Source organism: Carcharhinus amblyrhynchos, chromosome 10 (genome assembly GCF_965287045.1).
Source record: "Carcharhinus amblyrhynchos chromosome 10, sCarAmb.v2.hapA, whole genome shotgun sequence".
In the NCBI taxonomy this organism is placed as follows: domain Eukaryota; kingdom Metazoa; phylum Chordata; class Chondrichthyes; order Carcharhiniformes; family Carcharhinidae; genus Carcharhinus; species Carcharhinus amblyrhynchos.
The window spans coordinates 60,256,960-60,272,846 of NC_137333.1; the positions used below are offsets into that span (position 1 = coordinate 60,256,960).

General features: G+C 41.1%; 1 protein-coding gene across 1 annotated transcript in view; it reads left to right on the forward strand.

Annotated features, from left to right (window-relative positions):
* The first annotated feature begins 2,390 nt into the window (after nucleotides 1-2,390).
* The window catches only part of LOC145349293 (interleukin-18 receptor 1-like), a 28,322-nt gene continuing 14,825 nt past the window's right edge, over nucleotides 2,391-15,887 (forward strand). The window contains exons 1-6 of the mRNA XM_080197800.1: nucleotides 2,391-2,400; nucleotides 6,003-6,086; nucleotides 7,803-8,073; nucleotides 11,733-11,913; nucleotides 12,645-12,792; nucleotides 14,051-14,116. Coding sequence (XP_080053926.1) covers nucleotides 2,391-2,400; nucleotides 6,003-6,086; nucleotides 7,803-8,073; nucleotides 11,733-11,913; nucleotides 12,645-12,792; nucleotides 14,051-14,116 — 760 coding nt within the window. The remainder of the gene's footprint in view (nucleotides 2,401-6,002; nucleotides 6,087-7,802; nucleotides 8,074-11,732; nucleotides 11,914-12,644; nucleotides 12,793-14,050; nucleotides 14,117-15,887) is intronic.

A 15,887-nucleotide genomic window follows, 5' to 3' on the forward strand; every position in this document is an offset into this window, starting at 1 on the left:
CTTGACTTTGAGCCATTTCCAGACTCATGTGATCACTGTTGTTTATGATGGGCCTTATTATTAATGTCCATGGCACTCATAATAAGGCAACAACATAATATATGGAATGTGTTCCCTCATATGTTTTGATTTGAATATTTGATTCCCATATGTTGAAAACAGTCTAATTCTTTCTGAGTTGTGATTAAAGTGTTGACTTCAGATTGTATGCACATTTTCTTCACAATTTAAAAAACACATATAAAAGGGTAGATGTTTGTAATACTAAATATGCGCTAAATATAGGATGCCTATTTTATGTGTAAATATTTAAATGATAAAATTTGATTGTGAGTAGAAGCACATTCGAATGTAATGTTCCTTTACAGTTAAAAGATTTATGGGCGGCACTGCACCACAGTGGTTAGCACAGCTGCTTCACAGCTCCAGGGACCTGGGTTTGATTCCTGGCTTGGGTCACTACCTGTGTGGAGTTTGCACATTCTCCTTGTGTCTGCATGGGTTTCCTCCGGGTGCTCCAGTTTCCTCCCACAGTCCAAAGATGTGCAGGTTAGGTTGATTGGCCATGCTAAAATTGCCCCATAGTGTTCTGAGATGTGTAGGTTAGAGGGATTAGTGGGTAAATATGTACGGATATGGGGGTAGGGAATGGGTGGGATTGTGGTCAGTGCAGACTTGATGGGCCAAATGGCCTCTTTCTGCACTGTAGGGTTTCTATGATACATTTAAATTTTTAAAAATTATCTGCTTTGTGAGTTGTTTACAACATTTGTTGTGATGTTTTGGCTTATCTGTGTAATCTATTCTATTATCATAAAGAATCCAGATAACTACCTATGTGTGAGATAAACTTTTCACATCACTTCTGAAATTGGTATTATATTTCCTTTATCACTTGCAGCTGTAGCATAAGATACAGTAGATTTGGGTTTGTGCATCATTTTAAGCAGGAGAATATATTTTATCAAGAATTGCAAAGCACAACATTTGTTAGACCAGTCTTTTTATCTGGTGTAATGAAAATGTGAGAAATATAAGTCGAGAATATCAAGACCACTTGTGGGTTACGATATACAGTTTTTGCCTCATTATTTAAGAAAGGATGTAATTGCATTAGAAGCTGTTCAGAGAAGGTTCACTTGACTGACTCCTGGGATATGAGGGTTATCTTATAAGGAAAGATTAGAAGGTTGGGCTTGTGTCCATTGGAAAGTAGAAGAATGAGAGGCTGAAACATTGGAATTTTATTGAAACGTTAACAATTCTGAGGTTGGACACAATGCTGAAAGGATGTTTCCCTTTGGGAGAGAGACAGGGGGCACAAGTCTCCCCAAAACATTCAAAGTGCCAAATTCAGTAAACTGGAGTAATTCCCGCTTTTTTTTTTCAGCGGGAGTTCATATTAAAATCTCCCACACACTGTGCAATGCAGAGGCCACCAGCGTTAATATCATTAGATTTCAGGGGGTGGACTATTCCCATCCGGGAGGTTGAAACCAGTGGGCCTCTGCGCATGTTCATTGGCCCCGAGATGTCAGCCTCCCTCTTTGCTGGCCAGCCCACGACCCCCGCAGTTCTGTCCCTCCAAACCCCCCCAATTGATGCCAATTGTGGCCCCCTCTGATCACTTCTGGCAGGCCCCGATTGCCCCCCATTCATTCCAGCAAGGCCATCCCAATAGTTTTCTCAAAAGCGGGAGCCTACTGTAAAGCCCGCTTGAGTGAAGTCTAGCCTCTCCCACCTCTGCCGGGGTGGGAGAGGCTAGCAGGCCTGGTGTATTCAGTCTCAGGCCTGCTAATTACACTTAAATAGCTTACCTGTCTTCCCACTGGTTTCCAGCGAAGATCTGACATCACCAGAAATCTGACGCTGGGAGATATGCTTGCGGTGGGAACGCATGCATGAATTGCATGCATTCCCGGATGCAAGATTCTCCCATCGTGTTGCGCTAGAAAATTAGCATGGCCGGATGGGAGAATTGCCCCCAGGGTGCAGAATGATATGGATGGCATGATGGCATGAATTCTCCAGAAACCATGTCGGCTTGAAGCCAACCCACTCCACACTGAGCTGCCCCTCGTGGGGAATAGGTACCCCTGTAGAGATGCCAATCGATTAGATTGGCTGGCAGCTCCATCAGTCCTGACAGCACCAGAAAGGCATCAATGATAATTGCCAGGATTGTACCTGAAGAAAGGAACCCAAGGACTAGGATTCCTGGAGCAGTTAAGCCCAGGGTCTTTGGCTGGATGGGTTTGAGAGGGTTAGGAAGAGGGGCTTATGGGGATATAACAGGGGTGTGGAACTGAGTAGAATGATCTTTCAGAGCGCATGATCAGCAAAGGGCAGCACCATTTAAGAGTAAAAAATCACCTACATGCTCATGCAAAATGTCTCCTGGTATGAGCAGTGTACTCTTAGGGACAGTTAGGCTTGATAACAAACCTAATTGACCCTTAATTGGTCAGCACCCACTCTTTGAATTACATATGAGCTCTTAGGTGAGGGGAATGCGGAGGGAGGTATGCCCATGCCATTTTACGTGTATCCCACACAGGAAACATGTCCACTTGGGACACATAAAATTTAGCCCTGGGACCAGGGTTCACACTTTAAAATTAAGGGTTGTCTCATTTAAAACAGAGGTGAGGAGAATTTGTTTTCTCTCAGAGTGCGGCGAGTCTCTGAAACTCATGTCCCCAGAGAATGTTACAGATAAGGTCATTGAATATTTTCAAGATAGATGTAGATAGGTTCTTGACTAACAAAGTGAATTGTAAGGTCTTGGAGGTAGGCAGGATAGTGGCACTGAGACCACAATCAGATCAGCTATGATTTTATTGATGGCCATGATGTGAAGATACCGGCTTTGGAGTGGGGTAGGCACAGTAAGAAATCTCACAACATCAGGTTAAAGTCCAATGAGTTTATTTGGAATCACGAGCTTTCGGAGCATTGCTCCTTCCTCAGGTGTCCACTCACCTGATGAAGGAGCAGCGCTCCAAAATTTTATTGATGGCAGAACAGATTCGAGAGAATCAAATTAATATTGTATTCTACACGATAACATTTTGGGATGTTCCGAAGTTGTGAAATAAAATTGAAGTCTCTATTTTTGTAATATGTGTTGAAAAGGTTTGGTCATTTCCATCTGGTCCCATAAAAGGCAGGGCAGGATTTTTGCAAAATTTTTTGCCCCAGAGTCCAGAACAAGTAAATCATGGTAGGAGGGATGGTGAGACCCAGGTGTTGGGAGAGGAGGGAGGTGTGGATCTTGAAGGAGAGGTGGGTGGAGGGGCTGCATGTGGGGAAGGGAGCAACCATTGGGCATTTGAGGTGAAGCCCCAGTGTGAAGGGGGCCAATGGATGGCAGCACCCCAGGACTGTGGAACATCAAAATTGAGGCTGGGTTGGAAACCATCTTTAAGTGGCCAATAGTTAGCCACTTAAGGATCTCAAACAGGACCAGGGCAAGCAGGCTGCCCCAGGTTGCACCTCCCCCATGTAAAATTTTGGATGGGTCAGGGGCAGATCGGAGAGCCACCCAGGAAAGTTTAAAGGTTCCATCCCCATGCTGGCAGGGGACCATAAATTTCTTCCCGTTCATCTTTCAATTCATGGTAGAATTCATTTGCAGATGACAATATTTTAATTGCTGTCCTCGTGACATTAATGCACAGGCAATATGACATTTGTTCCACTGCTTTACAGTTGTGATACTAATGGTTGGAGAAATGCTATTGCTCTGTGAAACTTTTTTTGTGTGTCTATATATGTGAAACCAGTACTGCAGAAATGTCGTGTGTTATATTGCTGTTTAAATTACTGAGAACCCAGATTGAAAGATCTCAGTTTACAGAATGAGATCAAATCAAATTTGAAGAACGTAGGTGAGAAATTGTGGTTCAGTGAAACAATGCTTTGTTTCAAATACTTGCAGTTGGTTCAGCTTAAAGAATGAGTTGGTTAGAAAGTCTCTAAACAAGATAGTTATTGCAATATCATTAATATTAATAGATAACTAACATTAATAACATTAATATTCTGTTCTCATTGATTTTTGGGGTTTTACTAGTATACAGTTAACTGGAAATGTAATCAAACCTAGTTAAATTTTTCAGTCTTGACATTTCCGATTTAAGGTCTTCTTCACACTTTGTTTTCTGCAACTTTACTTGATTAGTGGAACTGGATTTTTGCTTATCTTGACATATTTGGTTTGATTTGCTTTTGAAAAGCAATGACCATGCTATCATGTTAAAATTACATTCAATGCATAGCTTTCTACTTTTTCTGCTGTCTCTGAGTCAAATTCTAAAATTGTTATGTTGCTAAAAATGTTTTGCATGCTTGTTTCTAACTGAGAATATTGAATATCATGAGTAAGGTAAGTTATCCAACTAGCAAAGACATACATTCCAACAGTTGTCAGAAAAGTTCTAAGATTTATCTTATAGGCATCCTTAGTCAGGTTTAGTTCTCCCTGACCATCAGTATCAATCACAAGATAAGAAATATTTTGCAATAGGACCATCCTATACATTTTACTCATTCCTTAAAGGTTTACAAAAGGATTGATGGTTTGAAAATCCATATATTATGACCTGCAAATGCAATATTTGTTACAGCTGCATAATATCATTCAAAGGCTTCAGTCAGAAAAACAAGAGATGAAGGACAAAATAAACATTTTTCAAACAACATCTAATTATCACTAATGAAGCACATGCTCATTACAGTTTAGTAACAGTGAAACAGTTGGATAGCTATTGTTAGAACATATTATTCTTTAGCTAGTTAACATATTAATAATTAGTAAAAGCCTATGTATGCACCTTTTGAAGTCTACCAGTATTGAACCCATTAAAAATACATGTGGAATTATTTGCTGATACTAATCTGCAGATTACAATTTCCTTGACAATCTACAGAAATCCAATTTCAAATGCATGCAAAGCTAAATTGCAGATAATGTCAGGTGTACGGAGTTAACAGTGTGAGACTCACCAATGTCAGCTGTTTTCTTTCATAAAGACATACCTTTATGATAAATCAGTTCCTAACATCAGCCTAGAAGATGAATGAACTTGCTTCAGGTCAAAAGATCAAAGAGTATTTGTAAGACACATTCTCTGATGATTCTGCCAGAAACAAATTTAGTATTGTTTCAGAGAAAAGGACATGAAGAATAAAAATAGACATCCATAAAAGAAGGGGAAATAGTAAAGAAAATATAAGCACAGTTTATTTTTATTATTTTGTACAACATTGGGATCTAACTGTATTTGTGAAGTTAATGTCAAAGAAATCTGTGTTGAGAAAGTATTGGCTATGAAACATAATTCCCAAGTGGAGAGTATGATTACACGGGAGAGGAAGGTGGTGGACAAGAGGGATGGGGAAGATCAGTTCCAGTGTTTGTGGGGATGGTGCAGGGGTTTGTAGTGAAGAGTAGGGATCTGGGGAGGGAGACATGTAGAGGGTCTAATGATGGGGACAGGACCTAAGGCCTGGCATAAGCTCTTCCTAGGGTCCAAGGCTGTCTTTGCTGTGGCTGCCAATTTCAAGGAAATCCAACCAACCAAAATTTAAGCTACAAAGCAAATTAAGTTCATAGGATTTTAAAACTTATTACTATTATTGAAATGTCACCCCATTTCCTGTCCCTTAACCTGCCTGAATAAAGGGAGGTAATCACAAGTTAGATTTGACTTCCAATGGATTTACAAAGATGATACTAGAGGCCTGTACGAAGGGATTTGATGGGGTAAACATAGGGAAGATGTTTCCACGTAGGGAAAGTCCAAACCTCAGGTCATAAATAATAAACAATCACCAATAAATTCAGTCATGAATTCAAGGGAAGGGTCTTTACAAGTCAGATCAAATGGCTGAATATAAAGTTATATTGTTTCATGTGTACAGTAACAGTTCTAGAAGTTATTATCTTTCTTTATATTTAAGAAGTAATTTTTCCTAACATTAACAAAATGTCATTTCAGTGGTGAAATCTAACCAGAATGTGAAAATGGATGTGAAGTATTTGACATTGATAATATTCATTTGTTTTCTGGAAAGAATTCAAGGTAAGTAAAATAGTAGGTTTCCTAATGAACATTATTTTTGCTTCTATTTAAAATGTTAACTTTCAGAATAAGAGTAAAGCTTTGCTTTATATTACTTTTTCAGTGCTGATGTAAAATAAAATTATTTCAATGAGTTCCAGTTGAGCTAAATTCATGATTTCATCTGGAGTTTAGTGAAAGTATTAATTTTTTCGTTATATCACATTAAATTAGAAAATAGTCACCTGTAGTAACTGTCTGATACAATGAATTATCTTAAAATGCCTCATAAATTGCAGGTGATGAACTGGATAATGAGCAAAAGTTTCAAGAGCAGTTAGGAGAGGTGACCCATGATTTAGACTGGAATTCTTCAATCTCATCAATGGCGGAGATTCTCCAGTCCTGCTGCTGTGAATGGAGATTTGGCTGAGTGTCAAATTCTCTGTTCTTGCTGGTAATGGTGGCAGAGTATACTAGACTGGAAAATTCTTGCCTTGGTCAAAGAGAGGGCTGGAATTCCCTGCCCTTGCCTGTGGCTGGGATTTCCTGCTTTCGAGGGTGCATTGGTAAGTTGCTGTAGTGCATTTTGTAGATGGCATACACAGCTGCCGCTGTACGTCGGGGGTGGAGAGGATGAATGTTTAAGGAGGTGATGGGGCACCAATCAAACATGCTACTTAATCCTGGGTAGTATTTAACTTCTTGAGCATTTTTGAAACTGCACTCATCAAAGCAAATGGAGAGTATTCCATCACATTCCTGACATGTGTTTGGAGACAGACTTTGGGGAATCAAGAGATTAGTTACTTGTCATAGAATACTGACCTGCTATTGTAGTATTGATATAGCTAGTCCAGTTCAGTTTTTGGCTAATAGTAAGCCCCAGGATGTTGATAGTGCCAGATTCAGCGTTGGTAATGCTATTGAATGTTCAGGAGAGATGGTTAGATTCTCTCTTGCCTGGCACTTTTGAGACATGAATGTTACCTGCCACTTGCCACATCCTGTCTGAATATTGTCCAGATCTTACTCCATATAAATATAGACTTCATCAGTTTCTAAGGAGTAGCAAATAGTGCTGAACACTGTGTAAATCAGTGAACATCTGCAAATCTGATTTTATGATGGAGAGGTCAATATAGCTATACTGGTCAGGATGGTCCAGGAACATTTAACTGACCTCATTTGGAGCAGCAGTAGGGAAATTATAATTAATCTTAAAGAGTGATGCATAACCTCCTGCTGCTAATCACATCCAGTCACTCCTGCTAGAAGAGGTTATGTAGACATTGACTGAAATTTTACCAGCCTGCTGCCATGGGAATCGGAATGGTTGAGGGCCGGAGCATAGGAAGGTCCGTTGACCTCGGGCGGAATTTTACGGTTTCTGAGACGAGCGAGGCCGTAAAATCCTGCCCATCAAATGAGATATTAGGTGAACTTGATTGCAATGCCCCTGAGGCGGAATAGCATTTTCACACTCAATAATGTAAATAGGTGAAACCCAACAACAATATGGAGTAACTGGAGAGTTTACATCAGAACAAAATACATCTATGGTATCATATATTTTGCAATTAGCACATCCAAAATAAACATTGAATGAACAATCTTTGACTGGCATCATCACCCAGTAAAAAGTACAAAGAATGAACCTGTGTAAACAAGAACCAAGATGCTGTTCATAACACTTTTTTGTCACCTCCCACTGAGATTTTCTACTTCTGATTATAGGAGATCTGATTAAATGCCCTCAAAATTGGGGATCGACAACAACCAATGCTCTTGAAGGGGAGCATGTGCGTATAAGGTGTAAACTGTGCAATCTACCTGTCCGGAGTGACTTTCAAACATATGGATTTAACATCACCTGGTTCAAAGACACTTCCAAAAGTGGTCCTGTGGAGCTATCCAGAGAAACAGACAGAATTACATTTGACGGAACCTCACTAGGATTTTGGCCTGCATTCGAGAATGACACTGGAAGATATTTTTGTTTTGCCTCGTAAGTAGCAATGAGAATAATAACCCACACAAGCCCATAAATTTCCATCCAGGAACCTGTTGAAGCATCTTATGTCTGGTGACTTTAGCAGAACTTGGCAGGTATTCTGTCCCATTGATAATGGTGTGCAGTTTCTTTTGAGTTGGCACCAGGTACTTTGAAATTCAGTTCTCAAAAAGGTAGATGCTTCAGTTAAGTGCACATTAAGAATAGAGTTGCCCTGATGTCCTTAATGTTGTTGGTAAAGAATGCCAATAGAGGAAACATGTGCAACATTTCTGGGGCATGCAATCTGAAGGGCACAGGTAAGTACTTAAAACTATATTTGGGATAGCTTTAACACATTTTTGTGAGAAAAAGTTCCACTGACATTCAGATTCAAACTAATAAGTGACAAAATTCAGCACTGGAATCACTAAGTACTTCTTCACACAGCAAGTGATAGACACCTGGTATCACTTTTTGTGTAACATAGTGGAAGCAAATGATTTTCTCTAGATGGTTAAAACAGGATTTTCCTCTGAGACTTCAGGACACCACCATCAGGTTCAGATGGGAGTCAGCCCGCTCTGTGCGGATACAGTCACTCACTTGTGATTTTCCCCAATTTAGTGGTCAAAGGCCAGACTCGCCATAGGATGGCAAGCAGGATGTTGAATGAAGTGGCCATGAGAACATAACATAAGAACATAAGAAATAGGAGCAGGAGTAGGCCATCCAGCCCTTCGAGCCTGCCCCGCCATTCAATAAGATCAGCAAGACCTCCCTACTTTTATATTCAATCCCCCTCGCTACGAAGGCCAGCATCCCATTAGCCTTCCTGACCACCTGCTGCACCTGCAGGCTGGGTATATGCGACTCATGCACAAGGACCCCGAGGTCCCTCTGCACCGTCACCTGCTGCAGTTTTTCGCCCCGTAAGTAATAGTCCTTCCTACCATTATTCCTACCAAAGTGGACCCCCTCGCACTCACAAAGCCATACAATTTAGTGAACGCACAAGATTCAATAAATGCATCACAAGCCTCAACCAAAAAAAAATCAATTAAAAATGCAGCTCACTGAGTATTAACAGGAATTTCAGCAATTCAAATGAGCACCCTCTCGGAAAGGATTTTCTTCCCCCCCAAACACAAAATAAACCGGGTACACATGCAGATTCACACTGATGTTGTGATCAGGCACAGGTGTGGTGGGTAGCCCTCCAGCTCAGAGGCAGCATCTGGATGCCATGGCAGCTAAATGAGGGAGAAGATTTCTCATCTAGATGGAAGCACATTCTGTCCAACGTTTTTTCAACTGAAAATTCAAAAGGACTCTTTGCAACTAGCCATCAAACAGAGGTGGGGGTGTGGAGGGAGGGGGACCCTTCATGGGGTGACCTGTGGTTGCATCTGAACTGAGTAAAGCAGAGAGGGCGTCTATGAGAGAATGATCACCTGCACTGATCTTTGTGATTGTCAACCCATCTTTGGCCAATTCATACAGGGTAAAAGGATTATTATAAATAACTAGGATGTTGTACTATCATGATTGTGGGACGATGAAACTGTTTAATTATATGGTAAATATATTTTTGCTGTAGATGCGCATCGCTTAAATCCTATGAATTTCTGTTTGCCTTTATTAGTATTTGGGGTGAGGCAGAAATATATAAACTGAAATATATCTTCCTTTCCAAACATGTGAAGAAGATATTCAACTTATGGTCTAGAATTAGAACATAGAACAACATAGAACATTACAGCGCAGAACAGGCCCTTTGGCCCACGATGTTGCGCCGACCAGTTACAAAAACAATGACCCACTAGCCTATACCAATCCCTTTTCGTCCATAAACCTATCCAGAGATCTCTTAAACGCCCCCAAACTAGACGCATTTACAACTGCAGCAGGCAGGGCATTCCAATCCCTCACCACCCGCTGGGTAAAGAACCTACCCCTGACATCCGTCCTGTAGCTACCCCCCCTTAATTTAAAGCCATGCCCCCTCGTGCTAGCTTTCTCCATCCGAGGAAAAAGGCTATCACTATCCACCCTATCTAAACCTCTAATCATCTTATATGTTTCAATAAGATCCCCTCTTAGCCGCCTTCTTTCCAACGAAAACAACCCTAAATCCCTCAGTCTCTCCTCATAGGACCTCCCCACCATACCAGGCAACATCCTAGTAAACCTCCTCTGCACCCTCTCCAACGCCTCCACATCCTTCTTGTAATGCGGGGACCAGAACTGCACACAGTACTCCAAGTGCGACCGCACTAGAGTAGTGTACAGTTGCAACATGACGCTGCGACTCCTAAATTCAATCCCCCTACCAATAAACGCCAAGACACCGTACGCCTTCTTAACAACCTTATCTACTTGATTCCCAACTTTCAGGGATCTATGTACACATACACCTAGATCCCTCTGTTCATCCACACTATTCAAAGTCCTCCCGTTAGCCCTATACTCGACACATCTGTTGCTCCTACCAAAGTGAATTACCTCACACTTCTCCGCATTAAATTCCATCCGCCACCTCTCGGCTCAGCTCTGCAACCTATCTAAGTCTCCCTGCAGACTATGACACCCTTCCTCACAATCTACCACACCTCCGACTTTGGTGTCATCAGCAAATTTACTAATCCACCCAACTATACCCTCATCCAGATCATTAATAAAAATTACAAACAACAGTGGCCCCAAAACAGATCCCTGAGGCACACCACTCATAACCGAACTCCATGATGAATATTTACCATCAACCACCACCCTCTGTCTCCTATCTGATAGCCAATTCCTGATCCAACTTCCTAGATTACCCACAATCCCATACATCTGCATTTTCTGCAGAAGCCTACCATGGTGAACCTTATCGAACGCCTTACTAAAATCCATATATACCACGTCAACTGCCTTGCCCCCATCCACCTCTTTGGTCACCTTCTCAAAAAACTCAATAAGGTTAGTAAGGCACGACCTACCCGCTACAAAACCATGCTGACTATTTCTAATCAATTCATTACACTCCAAATAACTATAAATCCTATCCCTAATAATTTTTTCTAAAACCTTGCCCACAACAGAAGTAAGACTCACCGGTCTATAATTCCCGGCAAAGTCTCTGTTCCCCTTCTTAAACAATGGGACAACATTCGCTATCCTCCAATCCTCCGGGACTACACCAGAGACCAATGACGACCTGAAGATCAGAGCCAGAGGCTCTGCAATCACCTCTCTAGCCTCCCAGAGAATCCTAGGGTAGATCCCATCCGGACCAGGGGACTTATCTATTTTCAGCCCCTCAAGAATTTCCAGCACATCCCCCTTATCAACCGTAATACTGTCTATTTTACACCCCTGCAATTGTCTTGGAACTTTTTATAGCTCGATGCTTTTGTTGATAATCGTGCAAACTAGTGATTTTGTGGAAAGCTATTTGCATTGATCTCTTACTCAAGGCATCTAGTCTCGAAAGATATGCTGAGTAACTACTGGAGCCACCATGCCTAAGTTAAAGCTGTTTTACAGTATTAAATAAACTGGTACAGGCAGAAAACAAATACCAAAAATGCTTTCAAACATTGAAGGTTGAATGCTAGATTTTTGGCACTAGCTCATTAATAATGAGTATAATATTATAAAATTTATGGTGCTTATTTTCCTATTTGTAGGAATAGAACTTCTCGTATAATGAGTATAAATACAACCTTGAATGTACAAAAGAACAAAAGAGAACAAAATTGTCATGGCAGTTTCTATCCTTTTAATTCAAATGTTGGAGAATCCTTTACGTTGAGATGTCCAGGACTACAAGAATATAGCTATAAGGAAGACAATATTATATGGCTGAAGGTATAAACATTTTCATACTTTTGTGTAATTACTTACCTTATGGAGGAGAGTTACATTTTTAAGTTTTTGCAAAATTGTTTCAATTAGTGTATACATGCCTTGCAAAAAATAATTAACTGTTTCACAACTCAAAATTAAAAAAAACCTTTTCCATAAAAGAGATGACATTATTTGCAGGATAAAATGCCTTTATTGAAGGAGTTCGTTACTAGATAACAATACTGACTGTTCTTCAAAAATAGGTAATTGACTGTAAAGCAATTTGGAACATGTTGAGGATGAGATGAAGTGCAATATATGTGCAAGTTCGTTCTTTCATTCCGTCTTCTGGCGTTTCATTGATGAAGATAGAATTGTTATTATTGTAATTCAGTCTATCAGAAAAAGAAAATGTAAGATTTAGGCTTTTGTCATGTTATGTAGCCTATTGTAAAAGCAGAAAGGCATTTGATGTGTTACATCCTCTGATTATTTACATATATGATGCATATCTATGTTATACTACTCATGAAAATATTACACCAACAATTGGGGCATACATTTCTACCTTCGCTACATGTGTGATCATTTGGCTGAGCAACAACTCGTTCATTTGTTTTAAAATCTACTCATCAAGCTCAATAGGATGAAAAGCAGGCAACTTCTACAAAGTCAGAATGTCAACTCCATCAGATGTCCATTCAGAGAGTTCAGGTGAAAAGTACAACCAGTTACATTCTTGTATCTTTCAGGATTGCAAGCATAATGTCCACACAGGGACTCAGTACGTTATTCGGAAAGTGGAAGAAACGAGTGCTGGATACTATTTGTGTGTACTCCCTCTAGAAAACGGTGGTGTTCAATATAATGTTACAAGATTACTGAAATTGACAACCCAAGGTATAGATCGACATCCATTTTTATTACTGTGTTATTAAAAGGTACCAAACTGATGAGTTCAATTATGCAAAATATATTCTAACGTGAGCTGTTATTTGGAAAATTTATAACAAGATTTGGTCCATTTGGGCCTCAGAAGAACTGTATTCCTCTTTGGAAGTGAAGATTACCTTGCACTAGGGCAGACACACTCCAATGGCCAGCTCCGATCGCTAGCTTCCTGCATTCTGTCACTGATCCCAGTGCAGACTGGCAGCGGGATCCCCCACCCCCACCAATTGCCCCAAGTGGCCCCGCTCCAATAGGCCCTGCCCCCTCTGGCCTCACACCCTTGGCACTACTCGATGCCTGCTGGGTAGTGCCAAGATGACCCCTGGGTATTGCCACTTTGCCCCTTGGGCAGTGCCAGTGGGCCAGGCTGGCAATGCCTAGCGTGTATTCCTCATTACCCCCAATCTCCTGGGGGGACCTCTATGGCCTCCCTTCACTCCAGCATGGCTGGTCACCAGTTCCCCATTCGTGGGGAGCTGTTGTAAACTCCACTGGAGTGAACTGCTCCTGATGGGGCAGGAGGGGGAATGGTGCTAGCGGGACCGGAGGCTTCAGTTCAGAGCAGTGCAATAGGCTTGGAGAATCGTCCCCCACTCACCTCTGTGGTGAAGGTTGTGTGGAACTCATGAGGGAGCTATCTTGTGGATTATGGCCAGCCCCTCATGATGATGCTTTGTAGTTGCCTGCATGTGATGTCACCAGGAAGAACTGCTTGAGTTCCTGTATTCGACAAGAAGGTAGTACCTCCACAACCATAATGTCTATATCTTCCTCATGCCTCTCCTGAATTGTGGTGGGTAAGAAAGCTCTGAAGAGGCTATCAGTCAAGTACAACTCCCCGTCACATATGCGGATGATGCTGAGGTTGTAGTATAACAACTTTGGCATTATGCTTTGCAGCCATAATGTGGAGAGGTTTCTTTATGCTAGTTATGAGTAGCTGGTGATCTGTTTCAACCATTGCAGGGTGACCCTATATCAAATCATGACACTTCTGATAGGCAAAGACTAGAGCAAGGATGTCCAACAAAGGTAGTTTATTCCTAAACTCAACAGTTATCTGTTACTTGTACTCTGCCCAAGCAGAGCTTTGTTTTTTTTTTCCCTCTTTGCTTCTTTCTCCAGTGTTTGTTTCTTAAATGTACCATTATTGCCTCGGAATTAAAAATTAAAATCTGTTAATGAATATGTTCCTCCTTCTTCACAGAATTTGTCGAACCATTTAAACCAAAGTTAATTTATCCTATTGAAGAACAAATTGAGCTTGTACTTGGTATGTGTAATTTTGAGTAGCTTTGTGACATAACAATCCTGACAATTTTCTTTCCTCCTCTGCCGAGGATACTATTCATACTGGGGCAGAGGTTTGAGAAGCTTACTAAAGTAACCATTCTACATGTCTAAGTCAAGGTGGTTGGAGTCAAAACTATTTGACTCTGCCCACTCATGTGCAATTGTTACCAGGAATGACTGGAGAGCAATCTGGCCAAGATTCCTGACTCTTACCTTTCAATTACAAAGCAGAAAGGTCAACTGTAGTAACCTGAACATTGCCCCAGCTGAGATCAATACTGACTGAGAGTCAAGTTTGCATAGATCCATCCTTTATGATTTAGCAGCATAATAAATTAGACTTCCTGATTTGGTTTAGTTAACAGTGGCATTAATCCATGAATGGAACCTGGGTGGCATGGTGGCACAGTGATTCGCACTGTTTCCTCACAGCTCCAGGGATCCGGGCTCAATTCCTGGCTTGGGTCACTGCCTGTGTGGGATTTGCATGCTCTCCCTGTGTCTGCGTGAGATTCCTCCGGGTACTCCAGTTTCCTCCCACTGTCCATAGAAGTGCGGGTTAGGTTGATTGGCCATGCTAAATTTCCCCTTACTGTCCTGGGATGCGCAGATTAGAAGGATTAGTGGGGTCACGGACATAGGGCTTTGATGTCAGTGCAGACTCAATGGGCCGAATGGTCATTTTCAGCACTGTAGGGATTCTGTGTGTAGTTCCAACCTATTTGTTTCACATGGGTTAGCAGCCGCATTAAAGTCACATCATTCAATGTTGTTGGAAATTGTCTTTAACCATTTGGTGATCAGGATAGCTGTATATTTGTAAGGCGAAATTTCATACCTTATGTAAAAGCTGTTAGATCATTCAGGTCCTGAAAGCCTGCACTGTGGCTTGTGTCTCTGTTCCTTCTGCTGGTTAAAATCCATGAAAAGTAATCGACTGGAGAAGCTAACCCTATCCCTCTCACCATGGATGTAGCAAGATCTGCATGAGTGTTTCCAGCATTTTTTGTTTTTATCTATGACCCTGCAGAAATTTGTGAGGTCCTGCAGATTGGGAGTTAGCTAATGTGACACTGCTATGAAAAAAGGAAGGAATGGAAGTCCAGGGCAATTAACCTAACATCATTCAGAAAGCGTTAAGAATGGACTTGGAAAATCATAATATGATCTGACAAAATCAACATGCTTTTATGCAAGGGAAATATAATTTAACGAATTTATTAGTATGTTATGAGGATGTAAATAGTAGGGGTTTTGTATTATTTCAAGGGATGTGTACATCACAGGCCAGTATTTGTTGCCTACCCTTAATTATTCTTGAGAAGATGTTGATGAGTTGCTGCTGCCTTGAGCATAGTACATAGAACCATAGAACCATAGAACATTACAGCACAGAAACAGGCCTTTTGGCCCTTCTTGTCTGTGCCAAACCATTTTTCTGCCTAGTCTCACTGACCTGTACCTGGACTATATCCCTCCACACCCCTCTCAGCCATGCATCTGTCCAAGTTTTTCTTAAATGTTAAAAATGAGCCCGCTTTCACCTCTTCATCTGGCAGCTTATTCCACACTCCCACCACTCTCTGTGAAGAAGCCCACCCTAATATTCCCTTTAAACTTTTCCCCCTTTACCGTCAACCCATGTCCTCTAGTTTTTTTCTCCCCTAGCCTCAGTGGAAAAAGCCTGCTTGCATTCACTCTATCCATACTCATCATAATTTTATACACCTCTACCAAATGTTCCCTCATTC